Consider the following 17,871-nt stretch of genomic DNA (forward strand, 5'->3'; position numbering starts at 1 on the left):
ATTCTTGCAGGAATCTTCCTGCAACGGGCCTCTAGTATATAATAATACAAAGCAGGTTGCTAGTTGGGGAATTGGGTTGTGGGAGCTGGATAACAAAAGGGACATAGAGAAACTTTGGGTCGATTATGTATTATCTTGGTGGTGGTGATTAATACATAGATACATACTTAAGCTTTAACTCATCAGACTGCACATTTCAAATACAGGGTTGGGCAAAAATAGGTTTAAAGTTGTTCATGTGGAAAATAATACAATATTATACAAGCACAAATTGTTTCACATACTCATAACTGTAAACTTACTTTTGCCCCACCCTATAAGTTCAGTATTAGATGTTATGTATATCTCAAAATTGTAAAAGACAACTGATAAACCCACACTACCTTATTGGGAGAACTAACATAAATAGGTTAAGTTGTATGCCAGTCAGTGAGTTACTACTCTAAGAGAGAATAGCTTTTATTTATTTATATTTAAAAGATATTTTTGATTTCAGAGGAAGGGAGGAGAGAGATAGAAACATCAATGATGAGAATCATTGACTGGCGGCCTCCTGCACTCCCCACATTGGGGACCGAGCCCGCAACCTGGGCATGTGCCCTTGGCGGAATCGAACCCAGGACCCTTCAGTCTGCAGGCCAATGCTCTATCCACTGAGCCAAACCAGCTAGTGTGAGAATAGCTTTTAGATAGTTCTTAAAAAATGAAGTTAATCAGAATGAGTGTATATATCCCTATGTTGATAGTGCTATTTACAATAGCTAAGATCTGGAACAGCCCAAGTGCCCATCAGTAGATGAGAGTATGAAAAAGATGTGGTATATTTACACAATGGAATACTATGCAGCTGTGAAAAAGGATTCCTTACCCTTTGAGACAGCATGGAGGAACTTGGAGAATATTATGTTAAGAGAAATAAGCGAGTCAGAGAAAGACAACTATCACATGAGCTCAGTCATTTGTGGAATTTAATAAACAAAATAAACTTATGAACAAAACAGGTCCAGACACATGGAAGCATGGAATATACTGACGAATCTCAGAGGGAAAGGCGGAGGAGGGGGAGGGTAATGGGAAGAGATTAACCAAAAAGTTTATATGCATATATGCATAACCCATGGACACAGACAATAGTTTTGGTGATCCCCTGGGGCGTGGGCGGGAGTGGGGTGAAGGGGGTCAATGAGGGGGAAAAAAGGGACATCGGTAATACTTTCAACAATAAAGATAAATTTTTAAAAAGAAGGGTAATCTAAAACCATTCTAAATTAAAAAAGATTATTTTTTTGAAATGATGGCTAAGATGTTGGTGAATGTACGTTGTTCTGAACGATCAGTTGATATCTTTGGACTACATTAGTGGAATCTTAGTATCAGGAAGGAAACTTGCAGCTTGGCTTGAAAATAATTTTTTCATCCTTTTGGTAATCTACATTCGGAAACCTTCCCTGAACACTTCAGTGCCTACTATGGAAATTAAAAAGTGGGAAGGCAAAGTCCTTGAATAGGAAAATACATCACTTATTTGGTTTTATACTTGGTGTTCTCACCTGTGTACTTGGAGTTAGTTGTTATCCTAACTTTCCAGGACTTTTTTTTACTTGTTTATAAAATTAGGTAATATTATTATTTCTTTTATTTTGTTATTCTTTGTGTAGGAACCTAAACAGTTAATTGTGTATAATCACTTTTTTCTAATTTGTAGGTGAGCAAATTGAGATTTTCAACTGTGTCTGCCTTTTAGACATGGGAATGAGTGATAACTAATGTTTTGTTGTTGTTTTTGATAACTAATATTTTTTAAGTATTAACTATTTTTTAAATTTGATTTTAGGTCCATTGCAAAAGAACTTGCAGACTGGCTTATAAGCAACAATGTAGTAGAACATATATTTGGACCAAATTTACATATTGAGGTTTGTGGATGATTATATGACTTTTCTGCTCTATTAAGACAGAAGAATATTTCCAAAGATTAACGATAGTAAGTTTTTCTTTTCCAGATTATCAAACAGTGCCAAGTGATTTTGAATTTTTTGGCAGCTGAAGGGCGACTGAGTACTCAGCATATTGATTGCATTTGGGCTGCAGCACAGGTAATATTAACATCTCACATTTATTGAGTACATCCTCTTTATGTGTTCTAAGTGCCTTACTCCCCTAGGAGGTTAGTTCTGTTATCCCGTTTTATAGATACAGAAACTGAGATATGGTTTGGCTCAATGGTTGAGTGTTGACCTACATTTTTATTTATTTATTTGTTTTTATATTAATGATATGTACATAAATTTAATTGGAATACTTATAGTTAGAAAACTAAGCTAATGGTTTGTTAGGATAAGAAAATCCTGCTTATGTAGAATTTCAAAATTGTATGTACTGCCATTTATGATATTTGGTAATTAGCATTTACCAACATACTAAAAAATATTAGTGTACCAGTTACCTTGGCTTTTAAAACTATATAACTTAAAAAAGTATAAACTGCGTAACTTTTTTTGGTACCAAATTATTTAGTTATGTAGGGTAATTATTTTTGACTTGTTTCTACCTTTATTTTGTAGTTGAAACATTGTAGTCGGTATATACATGATTTATTTCCTTCACTCATCAAGAATTTGGATCCAGTACCACTTAGACATCTTCTTAATCTGGTCTCAGCTCTTGAGCCAAGTGTTCATACTGAGCAGGTAATTTATTCAAAACATAATGATAGTTAATTATTTTTCATGCACATTAAATATGAAAATTTATTTGTGATTCAGATAATTTAACTTGTAGCTTATTACTGTTAACATTTTAATTAGGCATAGGATATTAAATTTGTTATGTTGCGTAAAACCTCTAATTTCTATCTCTCTTTTTTTTTAAAGACATTGTACTTGGCATCAATGTTAATTAAAGCATTATGGAATAATGCACTAGCAGCTAAGGCTCAGCTATCTAAACAGAGCTCTTTTGCATCTTTATTAAATACTAATCTTCCCATGGGAACTAAGAAAGGTTAGTAAAGTATTTTAGTTGTGCAAAGTTTATAACTATAAAATATATTTTCTGCTTAGTAGTTCAGTTCAACCTTAATTTCAAACTAAGTTTGAGATGGACACTATAGTATTTGTGAAAGGGTGAATAAATTGGAGTTGCTTCATCTTTCTGGCTATAATTTCAGGCGTTTTATATGTGCTTTAATGTATATATAGCTTTCTAGGATTTTCTAAAACTTTACCCCAATTTTTGTCTCCTGACATCATATACTACTCTTTTCTTAGGCTTTTCTATGCAGGGAACCACAACTACCACTACAGGTGGTGGAGACTTAACATTATTGCAGATTTCCCTACCTGTATCTTGTTGACTATGTAATAAGAACAACTGATAAGCTGTCCCAAAGAAGCCCAGTCATTTAGAATATTCCCTCCTGTTTTTTCCTTTTCCCTCAGAGGAAGAAGAGCTGAGAAGAGCAGCTCCATCACCTTGTAAGTTGAGTCTAGATGTGCATGGCGCCATGGCTTCCCTTTCCTAGAGATGATCACAGTTAACTGATTTCATGTATTTGTATCAGTCATAAAGGCCCTTTTGAGCAAAAGATGTATACCCTTAAGTAGTTATCCAACTCACCCTTTTGTTTAATAAACTGTTGGTAATCTTGACTTAATTGAAATCGTGTATATCCTCTTGGCAAATGTTAACATATTTACAGATTATATTTTTGGCTACTTAGCATGAAGCTTTGGTAAATCAAAGAACCAAAGGACTGTGCCATTCTGATAGATCCATGTTAATATAAAGTAGGAGTAAGACAAAAAATCTATTTAATATAGGGTCACCTGCAGCTAGTCCTCAAAGCAGTGATAACAGTGATACCCATCAAAGTGGAGGCAGTGACATTGAAATGGATGAGCAACTTATTAATAGAACCAAACATGTGCAACAGCGACTGTCGGACACAGAGGTATGAAAAAAGCTCCCTCCCCCCCCCAAGTGATTTTTGGGTTTCTGCCATGTTTATCCTTTGAACTGGGAATATAAAAGGTGATCTATGTTCAGGCCTAATCTTTCTCTTATGTGGTATTATTGAGATCCTTTATTTTTTTTTGGTTGGAGTTTTTAATTCCATTTTGTATTGTTCTAAGGCAGTGGTTCTCAACCTGTGGGTCACGACCCTTTGGGGGTCGAACGACCCTTTCACAGGGGTCGCCTAAGACCATTGGAAAATACATATATAATTACATATTATTTTTGTGATCAATCACTATGCTTTAATTATGTTCAATTTGTAACAATGAAATTGGGGGTCACCACAACATGAGGAACTGTATTAAAGGGTCGCGGCATTAGGAAGGTTGAGAACCACTGTTCTAAGGAATGAGTCAACACTGTGGCAGCCTTTTAAAAATAACTGTTGTGTTAATGTCAGTTACTTTTTCTTACTAGTGTAAATATTTATTTAAATGTTTGTTTCTGAATACAGGAATCCATGCAGGGAAGTTCTGATGAAACTGCCAACAGTGGTGAAGATGGAAGCAGTGGTCCTGGTAGCAGTAGTGGGCATAGTGATGGATCTAGCAATGAGGTGAATTCTAGCCATGCAAGCCAGTCAGCTGGAAGCCCTGGCAGTGAAGTACAGTCAGAAGACATTGCAGATATTGAAGCCCTTAAAGAAGAAGATGAAGATGATGATCATGGTCATAATCCTCCTAAAAGCAGTTGTGCTTCAGATCTTCGGAACAGAAAGTTAGAAAGTCAAGCAGGCATTTGCTTAGGGGATTCCCAAGGCCCATCAGAGAGAAGTGGGACAAGCAATGGAACAGGAAAAGACCTGGTTTTTAACACTGAGTCACTGCCATCAGTAGATAATAGAATACGAATGCTTGATGCATGTTCACACTCCGAAGACCCAGGACATGATATTTCAGGGGAAATGAATGCTGCTCATATAGCACAAGCATCTCAGGAATCATGTATTACACGCACTGGGGACTTCCTTGGGGAGACTATTGGGAGTGAATTATTTAATTGTCGGCAGTTCATTGGTCCACAGCATCACCACCATCACCACCACCATCACCACCACCATGATGGGTAGGTCTACTTTAAAAAACAGCTACATTTCTTTTAGGGAAGTAATTATGTCTTATACTTATTAAATTACAGTTATTATAGATCAGTGTTGTCCAATAGGTATATAATACCAACTACAAATGCATGCCACAAATATGCAATTTTTAATTTTCTGTTGGGCACATTTTAAAAAGCAGAATGAGCCTGGCCGATGGCTCAGTTGATTGAGCGTCATCCCATACCGCAAAAAGGTTGTGGGCTCGATTCCTGGTCAGGGCACATACCTAGTTAAGATTGCTGGTTTGATCCCTGGTAAGGGTGCATTGCATTTGGGAGGCAACTAATTGATGTCCTTCTCCCTCCCTCCCTCCCTCTCTCTTTCTCCCTCCCTTCTCCTCCATCCTCCCTTTCTCTCTCCCTCCTTCTCCCCTTTCGCCTCCTCCCTCCTTCTCCCTCCCCCTCTCCCTCCCTCTCTCCCCTTTTTTCCCTTCCCCTCTCTCTAAAATCAATAAAAATATTCTCAGGTGAGGATTAAAAAGGCAAAATGAAACAGAAGAGGTTACTTTTAATCATTAATTTTATTTAGAACAATAATATATAAGATATCTTCACATGTAACAAGGATAATAAGATTTTTCTTGTACTGTCTTCAATATTCTGTGTATATTCTGTGTATATTTTATACTTAAATCACCTCTCAGTTTAGACCAGCCACTTTAAACAATTTCATTTTAAATTATAGCTGATGTGCAATATTATATTAGTTTCCGATGTACAGCCCCGTGATTAGACATTTATATAACTTACCAAGTGATCACCCTGATAAATGTAGAACCCGTCTGACATCATACGTAGCTATTATTGACCACATTCCCTGTGCTATGCTTTACATCCCTGTGACTATTAGTTTAAATCCCTTCACATTTTTCACCCATTTCCCCAACCTCTGTCCAATCACTCTGGCAGCTGTGTTTGTTTCTAAGTATTAGGTAATACTGCTACATCTACCTGACTTGGTGTAGAATGGCCTTTAAGAGAAACTTCAGCCTGGGACTCCAGGAGCCCTTTGTCTTAGCCACAATCCCAGCTGGTTTTTACAGCCAGAAGTTATGGGGACTTCTCTTCCAGCCACAGGAATCCTGAGCTGGGGGTTCTGATTGGGGTTGGAACCCATTGCTGCTTAGGGGAGACCTCAACAGCCAAGATATCCCTCCTCACTTTTAACTACCACACATGGGTGTGAGACCAGCCTGTTCCATGTCTCTGCCCCTTTTACTATTCTGGACATGCTTTCTTGTTTATATCCTTAGTTGTAGGATTTCTGTTCAGCTAGATTTCAGGTATTCTGAATGACCGATGTTCTGTAATTTAGTTGTAAATTTGATGTGCTTGTGGAAGGTTCCGAATACCACGTTTACTCCGCCATCTTGACTGGAACTCAGCCACTTTGTACGTGTGCAGTGGCCACATGTAGCTAGTGGCTCTCATTGGACAATACAGATCTGTATCTTCAACTCCTTATAATAATTGCTTAAAAGCAGGTGTAAAATTGCTTTTGGAAATGTACATGAAAGTATGATAGTGAAACGGGAAACTTTATACATATCCTAATTTTAGGGTATTAATAAGCATAAAGCTTCTTGATTATTTGTGAAATACACCTATGGTATTTAATAGTAATAGTAATTCTGTCACTAGTGTTCTGATATTAATTTTTCTGTTCTTTTATTTTTTTATAAAATCAACAATACTACTTATGTCATTGGTTTATTGTGAGCATTTCATAGACTAATATGATTGGCATATAAGACCTCAGTATATGTTAGCTGCTATTTATTATTACTATCATTGCCCGTAGTAATGTTTGAGTTGATGAAATACAAACATGTGTTTTATCAGGATGAGTTTTCTTAGACTTGACAATTTGCCAGGCCTTTCACAATTTAATATGGTTGTTGGGGAGAACTACGTATTCATATATATTGCTACTTTATTTCCTTTGCTTTTTTATTCTTATCAGTAACCCATATGAGTTTAAGGTAATGTTTCTCAGCCTTGGCAGTCTTCACATTTTGGCCCAGATAATTCTTTGTTTTGTATTTACATCAATGTGAATGCTGTCCTGTGCATTGTAGAATTAGTAGCATCCCTAGCCTCTATCCTTAGATGCCAGCATCATCTGTCCAGTTTTGATCACCAGAAATGACTCTAGACATTGCCAGATGTCCCTCCCAGGGGCCAAAATCACTCTTGATTGAGAACCACTGATTAAGGTCTGACTTTATAGATAGGTATTCAAAGTTTTCTCCTTGAGAGCTCATACTGTTATATTGCAAATATCTTTTAGTTTTCCCAAACCAAACCCCCGTCTCACAAAACCTAATGATTCTATCTTTGTTAGCACTTTCCATATACTCTCCATATGGTACTACTACCTGTGAGTCTCTAAGTCTTGAACATTTTTTCTTCATGTTATTTTTTCATTCTTTTGTCTTTATATCAGAGTAGCCAGTATAGTATGTTTTAGAAGTGAGTGCTTAATTGGTGTTTATTGAGTTAAAAGTCCCCCAATTAATATTAACCACATTTAAATTGCTGCCTTAAATTGAAAAATTTTTTTTTTCTGGTAGTTATCTCACTTGATTCTGTAGTTGTATAAGTAAATGTAAACAAATTTTAAGGTTCCTCACATTGTGATTTGAGTTTATAAAATAATTATGTAAAAGTAAGTTTACTGACCTACTCTGCAATTACTCTCTTTGAAGTGTGTTGATGAACCAGATAACATGTAGGTATATTGTAAAATTAATATATAGTTCTGACGTGGGTTTTTTAGTTTTTGTAAAGCTTTTAACATACTGTCTTATTAAAAAACAAATGTAGCTTTATTCTTGAGTGTGAATAACTTGTGCCAAATGTTTTGAGAGATATTTTTGTTATTCAGAAACTGTTTAAATATCTAATTAGTAACTTTGTGCTCTTCTGTGTTATAGGCATATGGTTGATGATATGCTAAGTGCAGATGATGTCAGCTGCAGCAGCTCCCAGGTCAGTGCAAAATCGGAAAAAAATATGGCTGATTTTGATGGTGAAGAATCTGGGTGTGAAGAGGAGCTAGTTCAGATTAATTCACATGCAGAGCTAACATCTCATCTTCAACAACATCTTCCCAATTTAGCATCTATTTACCATGAACATCTTAGTCAAGGTAAGGTTCTATAGTAAGTAAAATATATTACTTTCTTTAAAATAGGAATAATCTATATTACATTGTTAAAATGAATCAAAAGTTAATGTACTTAAATGTTTTTGCCAAATAAGTTTTATGTGGTAGTTTTCTGTTTGAATGAATTAAATTGTTATGAATACTCCATCACGAATATAAAGGCTGCAGTTCCATCAAGAGATACTTAATTCGAAGGAATATAAAAAATATGTATAAAAATTATAGCTTTGTATTTTAGAACATAAGTAACTTTATTAGATTTTATATTAAGCAGTCATAGGATCAGAAAGTAGGAGATTACACAGGATCAGATATTGCATAATTCCGTTTATATAAAATGTATAGCCTGGGGCTGGGGATAATTAGAAAATAAGAGGAGGGGTGACTGCTAAAGGGCAAGGTGTTTCTTTCACCTGGGATGATAAAATCTTCAAAAATGATGTTCTAATCACTCTAAATAAATCTAAAGTAATAGGACAGACCAGATTTGGAAGAATGGAGTTGAGAGGGGGTTAAAGAAGAATAGTAGAAAAAGGAGGAAAGAAAAAAATGAAGAGAAAAACAGTTTTAGAATTGTCAGTTTTAAGGTCTATATCCAACCTCTTGTTTGGTTAGGTGCCATCAGCACTCGCTAGTCTATGAAATTGGTTTTGGGATGATAGTACATTGCAAACTAAGTAAACCTGGTCAATTAGATTTAGTTTAAAAGGTCATGATTAAACTTGGAGATAGAACTTGTGGACCTTGGCAACAATTAACTGATTTCAAATGTTACTTGTACATAACTTAGATAAGGTTACCTTTTTAAAAAATTGTGCTATTGTGGTTGCTGAGAACTGAATAGGTTAAGATTGAGGTCATTTGATTTTGATACTATATTAATACATTTTGACCATTCTATTCTTAACTCATTTTCCTTTTATTAAGTAGTGTACATATTGTTTACTATATGGAGTTAGAAGTTGAGCAAAATTATTAAATGTATTAATGCTGTCCAAATTCACCTTGCAAAACAATGTATTTAATACTATAAAGAACTCTTCCAACACATTAAGACACTCCAATTTGGAAATGATCAAAATATTTGAACAGTTAATACATAAAAGAAGATATAGAAATGGTCAATAAATACATGAAAAGATTCTCAATATCTCTAGTCATCTAGAAAATGCTAGTTAAAACCAGAATGCTACACACCTGCTGGAATGGGTAATATTAAGGCTAATGATAATGAATGATACTAAGGATATAGAGAAATTAGAACTCTTGTAAATTGCTGTCAGGGAGTATAGAAAAGTATGGCTAGTTTGGGAACGGTTTTATTAGTTTCATATAAAGTTAAACATGTACCTACCATATGACCTAGCAATTCCTGTTCTAGGTATTTATTCAAGAGAAATGAAAACATATTCACAAAAATATACATGAATGTTCATATCTGCTTCATTCATAAGAGCCTCAGCTGGAATTAACTGGTAGATAAATAAAGTGAATATTTACATAGTGGAATACTACTCAATAAAAAGGAAGGAACTACCAATACAGTGCAACACAGTGGATGAATATAAAAAACATTCTAAGCAAATGAAGTTAGAAAGAAGAGTATATGCTGTATATAATTTATATTCATTTCTATAATATTCAAAATTAATTTATTATGGTTGAAATCTACTCAGTGGTTACTTGAGATTTGGTGGTGGGGATTGATTGGAAAAGGTTACAAGGAAACTTTGGGGTGATAAAAATGTTCTGTATCTTATGTATTTATATTATATTTTAATAAAATTAATTTTAAAAAGTAAATACCAAAAAGTCAAGCCTCAGTAGTAAGGCAACATAATTAAAAAGTGGGGAATGATTTATTTCACAAAGAAGGTACATAAATGGTTAATAAGCAACTCAACATCAGTAGTTATTAGAAAAATGCAAATAAAAACCACAATGAGATTCTATTGCACACCTATTAGATTAGCTAAAATTACAAAGACAAGTACCATATGATTTCACTCATGTGGAATCTAATGAACAAACTGAATTAACAAAATAGATTCATAGATAGCAGGCAGATAGTTCTAGGGAAAGGCTGTAGAGGTGAAGGGATTGAGTAAAAAAAAGAAAGAACTCATGGACACAGACAATAGTGGTGATTGCAGGGACAAGGGAAATGGATGGAGATGGAAGAGGGTATGGGGGGATAAATGGTGATGGGAAAAAATAAATAAAATACCTATTTGTAAAAATCTAAAAAAAAACATTAACCTAATGGATGACTATTAAATACATATGTATGCATTTATTGTTCAAGACACTTTTAGAAATGGAATTTATATAACTGGGAAGCAAATTATTATTTTAAATGGAGCAGAATAAAGAATAGACTCTTAAAAAAAAAGTGACCAAAGAGTGTTGGGAGAGGATGTGGAGGAGCAGGAACTTGAACTCTTAATATACTGTTGGTGGGAATGTAAAATGGCACAGCCATGTCAGAAAAGAGTTTGGCAGTTTGTTTCTAGTAAATGTACATTTATTTACCTTTTCATCCATTAACTCCTAAGCATTTACCCAAGAGAAAGGAAAACATATATCCATAAAAAGACTTGTCACACAGATGTTTATGGCAGCATTACTCACATTAGCCCAAAACTGGAAACAATCCAAATGTTCATTAACTGGTGAATGTGTAACCAAAATGCACTATTTCCACATATGACATATTATTCTGTAATTAAAAGAAACACACTATTTTGATATGTGCTTCAAAATGGATTAACCTCAATGAACATTTTGCCAAGTGAACAAAGTTAGACATAAGACTATACCTACTGTACGATTCTATTTACATGAAATTTCTAGAAAAGGCTAATTTTTGGGGTTGAATAAAGACGGGGCTGAGGAATGAGAAAAGGGATTAATTGGAATTGGGTATTAGGGAATGTTTTAGGATGGTGAAAGTGTTCTAAAACTGTGTTGTGTTGATTGTGTTACAATTCTTATTTTAATGAAATCAATGTATGAGTACAATCCAGTAGAGAAATTTCATCGTAAAGCTATTTAAAAGACAAAAGCAAAGCTTTTTGCTTAATATAACAGAATTAGTGAGAATTTATTTAGCCTGGTACTCAGAAAGTATGAATTATTTTAATAGAGTTTTTGAATGTGAAGTTTTGGGTAAGTAATATCCAATCTAATTTAAAAATTTTTTTAGTGTAAGAATATAAGACAACAATATAGAAAGTCAGTTAGAAGAATGTCCCTTGGCTATAGAATTATTTTATGTAAGTTGTCTTCTTTATGCTTAACACATTGTTTGCGGGTAGTTCTTATCGTGCGCTAACAGGTGGCACGTGGCGCGGGCCATTTTTGCTAATTTTTTGCGCAAATGGCAACGTTCAGTAAAATTACGATAACTTTAGTTTACGTATTTATGCGTTACCCGCATTCTACCGCTAGTCTATAAAAAACGTATTAATACGTGTCCCGCGCTCTACTTACTACCAGTCAATGTAAAACGTATAAATACATTTCCCACAAACAATGTGTTAATTTGGGTTTTAAGTATTTATGTATAGTTCTCCTCACCTGTGAAAAAAACATTAAGTCATACTTAATTATAAGTAGTGAAGAGACTATGGAAAGAAAACTTCTCTCTCACTTTAGTCTAATCAAACAATACTATTCTTTGCCATTCATAAAGGAACTATTGTGCTAATCTTGTATTGTTTTTATTTTGTTATATAAAAAGATATTAATTGTTATACTTTTGATTTGTTAACTTTATGAATGCTATAATTCACATCACATTTTTAGTCAGCTGTCTTCCTCTAGAATGTGTTGTACTTTGCCCCCTCAGGACCTGCAGTTCATAAACATCAATTCAACAGTAATGCTGTGACAGACATTAATTTGGATAACGTTTGCAAGAAAGGAAACACTTTGTTGTGGGATATAGTCCAAGATGATGATGCAGTAAGTTATTTAATAGAACCAAAGACTGCAAAATTACTGCAAAATGCCCTCAGAATAAATAGTAACTTTATGTATTTTTTGTAGGTTAATCTTTCTGAAGGATTAATAAATGAAGCAGAGAAACTTCTCTGTTCCTTAGTATGTTGGTTTACGGATAGACAGATTCGAATGAGATTCATTGAAGGTTGCCTTGAAAATTTAGGAAACAACAGGTAAATAGGAATTTAAAATTTTTTTGTATATAGTAGTCAAAGTTCATTTTGTATATTATTGACTAGGTGTGGTGAAATCATAGCATTTATGTGCAATTATCAACTTATTTTTTAGTAATTGTGGTTTTCTTCATATTATGTTTAACAACTTCCTTTTCAGGGTTCATATTTTATCACACAGTCTTGCTTTTTTTCAGCACTTTATTTTATTTGGCATTCTTGATTAGATTCCCACCAAGAGAAACAAAGAAATAATAACACTCTCTTCTTGATTCTGAGAACATATTGGTGATTACTATGTGTTCACATTGCAGTTAAATGTTCTTGAACTGTGTCATATTACATATAAAGGAAGCTAAATAAGATAAGTAAAGTAAACTTAAGCTGAAATATAAACATTTTGATAATGGCATTGTTCTTTCATTTGGGTGGATCATTGTTCGTTCGTTTGTGTCTTGATTTTTGTAAAATATAAAGATTTAGGTTAGTGTTTTTTTCTCTAGTTTAAATTCTGCCCTATATTTATAGTCTCCTTATCAGATAGAGCTCAAATGGTTACCACAGGATTCTTGAATTTTATTTTTGGTTAATCCTCACTTGAGGATAATTCTTCCATTGCTTCTTTTTTTTAAAAAAAATATTATTGATTTCAGAGAAGAAGGGAGAGGTAGGGGAGGGATAGAAATATCAATGATGAGAGAGAATTATTGATCGGCTGCCTCTTGCATGTCCCCTACTAGGGATCGAGCCTGCAACCCAAGGCATGTGCCCTTTACCAGAATCGAACCCGGGACCCCTCAGTCTGCAGAACGATGCTCTATCCACTGGGCCAAATTGGCTGGGGCCATTGATTCTTAGAGAGAGTGGAAGGGGTGGAGGGGTGGGGGAGAGAGAGAAACATCGATGTGAGAGAGACACATTGATTGGCTGCCTCCCGCACATGCCCTGACCCAGGCCTGAATCGGGCCTGGAACCCAGGTACATGCCCTTCACCGGGAATTGAACCCGGACCCTTTTAGGCTGATGCTCCAACCACGGAGCCAAACTGGCCAGGGCTCTTTATTAATATTTTTTAACTTCTGTTCTATTGTATAATTTCAGGTTTTTCTTTTCTCATACTGCTTTGATGATGGTTTATTTACTGGCGTAGTAAATTCAGTTATTAATATGTTATTTATATTAATATAATGTTTTCAGCTTACCTCTCCCAAGACTAATATAAATAGAAAATTGCTTTTTCATGCAGCTTTGAGAAATCACTAATAGGACTTCTTTTAGTGGATCAATAGCCTCATTTAGCATATATTGCTTAAAAGGAATGTTGTTAATGGTTGGATCATATTTCATCATTCACATAGGTATTATAGTAGTTAATTTAAAAATGATAATTATCTTTTAAAAGTCTTTGTGAAACCACCAAACATTTTTTAAAGTGGTTTTATACTTAACCAGAAACTAAGATGATGGGTTTGGAATCAGACTGCTTGACCAACTTCACTTTGTGATTTTTGGTGCAACACTTGTATTTCCTATGTAAAAATGAGAATAATATTAGAACTATTTTATAGGGTTGTTATGAGGATTAAATTTAAAAAATACATGTGAGGCAGTTATTGTCAATAGTTGTATTAGATGTTAATGCTTCTACATTTATAATTATATATATGAAATGGTGGCTTTTTTCTGTTTAAAAATGTTAATTGTAGAATATGTGAACAAACAAAACACAAAGAAAAATTTAAACTATCCATAATCTCATAACCTCAAAGAACCATTTATATGACTTTATAAAAACACATATGAAGGTGTGTGTCTATATCTTTTGTTGGTAGCATGCTATACATTGTTTTTAATCTTTTTAAAATTATCATTTAATATTGTTTCTTCAGTCTAAATATTTGTTCTTTTCCAACTGTGTGATAAAAACAGTTAAAATTCAAAAAATAAAGTGGTTTAATAAATTTTATATTCCTCATATGTGTATCTGCATACCCTGTGACCCAGCAATTTCACTGCAAAGTATGTGCTCTAAGAAATTCATCCCGATGGTTACCAAAAGACATTCCAGAAAGCACTATTCAAAATAACTATATATTCTTTGTGTAACTGTCCAAATGCCAAAAAAGAATAGGAAGGAAAATCAAATTTTGCACTGTTGAGTGATGTAATGTATATATAGCAATAATAATAAATGAACTACAACTGCACAGAATAGTGTGGGTGAATCTCAAACACATAATGTTGAGTGAAAGAAGTCAGGTGATCTATCTTTAATTTTATAATGTTTAAGAACATGAAAACTATTATATTTAGTAGTCAGGATAATGGCTACTCTTGTGTTGTTAGTGTCTGGAAAGGGGCACAATGAAAGCATCTGGTATGCTGGTAATTTATTGATAGTGCTGGTTGCACAGGTATGTTCACCTAATATTTTGAACTATTACTTAGATTTATATATGTTTTTGCATGTATGTTATACTTCAATAAAAAGAAAAAACTGAAAGATAAAATATCATGTAGTCTTTTAGAGTCTTGTTTTCAAAGATTATATAATAACACTAGAGGCCCGGTACACGGATTTCGTGCACTCCAGGGGGTCCCTCAGCCCGGCCTGCGCCCTCTCTCAGTCCAGGAGCCCTCCGACTGGCGGGAGCTGGCCTAAGCCGGCAGTTGGACATCCTTAACGCTGCCACGGAGGCGGGAGAGGTTCCCGCCACCGACCTTGTGCTCACCAACCATGAGCCCGGCTTCTGGTGCACTGACCACCAGGGGGCAGCTCCTGCATTCGCGTCTGCCCCCTGGTGGTCAGTGCATGTCATAGCGACCAGTCGTTCTGATGTTTGGTCGATTTGCATATTAGCCTTTTATTATATAGGATGGGCATATATTCATAGGCCAATTTACTAAAAAAACTGCAATCAATATGAGATTGTAAATGGTTATTTTCTGGTAGGTTTGAGGTGGTGTTGTTTTTTCTTTATGCTTTTCTGTTTTCCATTTTTCCACTATTAGCATATTTTTCTCATAAAAGGACAAAAGGAAAAATCTGTGTATAAAATGAAAGTTGTCAATCTGGATCTCTTATTAAGCTTGAATTTGTCTACTCCCAAATTGGTTGAAGATGAAACATTTTACACTTGTTTTGAGGCATTCCCTGCACACTAATCATGTAATTATTGAAAAAAAAATATTTTCTTTCATATTTAGAGGGAGAGAGAGGAAACATCCATGTGAGAGCTAAGCATGATTGCTGCATCCTACACGTTCCCCACTGGGGATGGAACCGGAAACCTGAGCATATGCCCTGACCAGGAATCAAACTGGCAACCTTTTGGTATAGGGGACAATGCCCAACCAAGTGAGCCACACAGGCTAGGGCTCACTTAATGAATTTTTTAATGGCTTCAAACATAACTATTATGTTTTTTCTTTTTTTAAATTAAATCTTTATTGTTCAGATTACATTTGTTCCTCTTTTTTTCCCCCCCATAACTCCCCTCCTCCCAGTTCCCGCCCCACCTTCTGCCCTCACTCCCCACCCACTGTCCTCATCCATAGGTGCACGATTTTTGTCCAGTCTCTTCCCGAATCTCCCATTCCCCTTTCCCCAGCAAGAATAGTCTGTCCATTCCCTTTCTATGTCCCTGATTAATTATAATCACCAGTTCATTCTGTTCATCAGATTATTTATTCACTTGATTCTTAGATTCACTTGTTGATAGATGCATGTTTGTTGTTCACAATTTGTATCTTTACCTTTTTCTTCTTCCTCTTCTTAAAGGATACCTTTCAGCATTTCATATAATACTGGTTTAGTGGTGATGAACTCCTTTAGCTTTTCCTTATCTGTGAAGCTCTTTATCTGACCTTCAATTCTGAATGATAGCTTTGCTGGATAAAGTAATCTTGGTTGTAGGTTCTTGGTATTCATCACTTTGAATATTTCTTGCCATTCCCTTCTGGCCTGCAAAGTTTCTGTTGAGAAATCAGCTGACAGTCGTATGGGTATTCCCTTGTAGGTAATTGAGTCTCTTTCTCTTGCTGCTTTTAAGATTCTCTCTTTGTCTTTTGCTCTTGGCATTTTAATTATGATGTGTCTTGGTGTGGTCCTCTTTGGATTCCTTTTGTTTGGGGTTCTCTGCGCTTCTTGGACCTGTAAGTCCATTTCTTTCACCAGGTGGGGGAAGTTTTCTGCCATTATTTCTTCAAATAGGTTTTCAATATCTTGCTGTCTCTCATCTTCTGGCACCCCAATAATTCTGATATTAGTGCGCTTGAAGCTGTCCCAGAGGCTCCTTACACTATCTTCGTATTTTCGGATTCTTTTTTCATTTTGCTTTTCCGGTTGGGTGTTTTTTGCTTCTTCGAATTTCAAATCTTTGGCTTGATTCTTGCGCTCCTCTGGTCTGCTATTGGGTATAATATTCTTTATTTCAGTCCGTGTATGCTTAATTTCTAGTTTATCGTAGCATCGAGGGTCTCATTAGTTTTTGTGAGGCTCTCCTCAAGTTTCTTGCAAGCCCTCAAAATTGCGTTTTTTAGCTCTATATCCTCCATTTCTGTCATGTTTTTTTGTCTCCGCATTTTTTATGCTTTCTTGGTGCACCCCCTTGTGGTCTTTGTGCGCAGTCTTGTTCTAGTTAAGCCTTAATTGTTGTAGTTAATACTAGAGGGATTTGACCACCAGGCCGACTGTCTGTGAGAATCAGCTGTGCTGCCCAGGAAAACTTCTGTCCTCTGGGGAGGTGCTAATCTAGCCTTTGCCTGAGGCAATCTGGCAAATGGCTCTGCGTAGGGCTTGGGCGGAGGGAGCAGTTATGGCTGCTCTCAGTCCCATTCCCAGAGGCTCTGCTTCTCAGAACCCTGGCAGCCGCTGCAAACCTCGGAGAGAAAGCTGCCCTCAGATTCCAACTGATGCCAGACAATCCTGCTTCTCCCGTCTGAGTCTGAGTCCCTAGAGACTCGCCCGGATCTGGAGCCCAGAGTCTGAGACTCCCTCCCGACTGAAAACGACAACCGCGCCCTCAGCCACCAGCCCGCTTTGCGCGCGCACCTCTGTACCTTTGTATTTTCCACACTGCGCCTCCTCTGAGCCTCGGTTTGCTGTTCTCTTTCCTTGTAGTTGAAGAGTCTCTCCTCAGCCAGCTTTCCTGTGGTTCTGGGTGATGTCTGTTCCGTCTTTTAGTTGTATTTTTGAAGTGGTTGTTTGCGGCAGCAGTCTCCGGTGTTTACCTATGCCGCCATCTTGGTTCTCCATAACTATTATGTTGAAGTTAATTTTGCCCTCAGACTTTCCTCCTCAGAGGGTTGCTATATCATGCTAGTCTTACTATAAAAGACATTAGTCATATGTGACAATACATAGAACATAGCAGCATTTTTCAGCCAATGATATATGCAACATAT

The 17,871-nt window shown here is 35.7% G+C and overlaps 1 protein-coding gene across 2 annotated transcripts in view; it reads left to right on the forward strand.

The window, feature by feature from the left end:
• USP34 (ubiquitin specific peptidase 34) overlaps positions 1–17,871 on the forward strand; it is a 210,883-nt gene that overhangs the window by 39,777 nt on the left and 153,235 nt on the right. Inside the window, exons 9-18 of one of the 2 annotated variants that reach the window (XM_014446966.1) lie at positions 1,835–1,916; positions 2,004–2,096; positions 2,565–2,690; positions 2,874–3,003; positions 3,441–3,476; positions 3,822–3,952; positions 4,472–5,082; positions 8,055–8,269; positions 12,138–12,253; positions 12,338–12,465. In XM_014446966.1, coding sequence (XP_014302452.1) covers positions 1,835–1,916; positions 2,004–2,096; positions 2,565–2,690; positions 2,874–3,003; positions 3,441–3,476; positions 3,822–3,952; positions 4,472–5,082; positions 8,055–8,269; positions 12,138–12,253; positions 12,338–12,465 — 1,668 coding nt within the window. Of the gene's footprint in view, positions 1–1,834; positions 1,917–2,003; positions 2,097–2,564; positions 2,691–2,873; positions 3,004–3,440; positions 3,477–3,821; positions 3,953–4,471; positions 5,083–8,054; positions 8,270–12,137; positions 12,254–12,337; positions 12,466–17,871 lie in introns of those variants that run through there. The other variant, XM_023746521.1, reaches the window with a different exon arrangement.

Source organism: Myotis lucifugus, unplaced genomic scaffold (genome assembly GCF_000147115.1).
Source record: "Myotis lucifugus unplaced genomic scaffold, Myoluc2.0 scaffold_6, whole genome shotgun sequence".
Taxonomy (NCBI): domain Eukaryota; kingdom Metazoa; phylum Chordata; class Mammalia; order Chiroptera; family Vespertilionidae; genus Myotis; species Myotis lucifugus.